This window comes from Heterodontus francisci, chromosome 31 (genome assembly GCF_036365525.1).
Source record: "Heterodontus francisci isolate sHetFra1 chromosome 31, sHetFra1.hap1, whole genome shotgun sequence".
Taxonomy (NCBI): Eukaryota; Metazoa; Chordata; class Chondrichthyes; order Heterodontiformes; family Heterodontidae; genus Heterodontus; species Heterodontus francisci.
This window is the reverse complement of record NC_090401.1, coordinates 61,350,265-61,351,350: the sequence shown is the minus strand read 5'-3', so window position 1 is coordinate 61,351,350 and position 1,086 is coordinate 61,350,265. Positions and strand designations below refer to the sequence as shown.

The following is a 1,086-nucleotide window of genomic DNA, read 5'->3' as shown; positions in this document are numbered from 1 at the left end:
AAATAGCAATATTAGTGTTTTAAAAGCTGTATATGCAAAAAGTCATGCCTAGGCCCAAGATATTATAATGTAACAGTTTTCTTAAGGGCACACATTAGTTTAATATATTCATAGTGGTTGATTCAAACTTGCAAGTTGGACTTTTTAAAATTGATCTTTATTTCTGTTTGTATAGGTGATAGTTTTTTTGGAAAAAGAAAATGGGAGGTGTTGAAAGATTAAACATCCCAATATCCCAACCAAGCCATGGGACTCCAAAGAGGAACCAGCACTTAAGCAATAGCAGACAGAGAAGCAAGGATGATAATCTCTACCATGTGAAGACAATGCACAAGAAAGGCGAGAAGGGGCATGGACGATATCCATTTATCTCTGAGACCTGTCAGGTTGTGCAGAAGGAAGGGAAGAATGTTATGCACTTTACTGCAGACAATCAGAATTGGGAGGCAGTTCTGAGCAGCTCAAATACACTGTTTAGATCGCAGTGTGATCAAAATTATGCTGGAGCCAAGTTTAGTGAGCCACCATCACCAAGTGTACTACCCAAGCCTCCAAGCCATTGGGTACACATTCCCCTGGAGCCTTCTGATCACAGTGAAATGGCCTTTCAGTTGAAGACCTTGCTTAAAGTGCAAGCATAGACTCTTTGTAGGCTAAAATATAGGACCATACAGAGCTGGAAACCTTTTAATAGTTTCTGATTCTAATTAATACAGGAGTTTTTATTTAAATAAAAGCACCACCTTTTATTATCCTTCCAAGCTGTATGCTTGCTTGGTATATATTGGTCCAGTTTGGATTTGAGACCAGCAGTTGTACACCAGGGAAATTGTTTCCTTTTCCCATTCTGTCTTCCTCCTTTTCTTCTTTGCCCATGAAGAGGAAAAGAATTTCAAGTTTAGCACCGGGGCTCCTGTGTTTTGATACTGCGAAATCCCTGCTGTGGAACTTTCATTCTGATTCACCTTGCCCAAAAATAGTGAGACAGCAGTCACATTGGCCATCTTGTTGAATTTGCCCAGCTGTGATTGGGCAGCAGAAGTTAAGTTGTACATGTAGCTTCATGTTCTAGAAAATGTGTTTCAT

The 1,086-nt window shown here is 39.7% G+C and overlaps 1 protein-coding gene across 1 annotated transcript; it reads left to right on the top strand.

The window, feature by feature from the left end:
* Positions 1–200: 200 nt before the first annotated feature.
* pnrc2 (proline-rich nuclear receptor coactivator 2) lies at positions 201–641 on the top strand. Its single transcript, XM_068011061.1, has one exon. The coding sequence runs from the start codon at positions 201–203 to the stop codon at positions 639–641; it is 441 nt and encodes a 146-aa protein (XP_067867162.1).
* Positions 642–1,086: the final 445 nt, after the last annotated feature.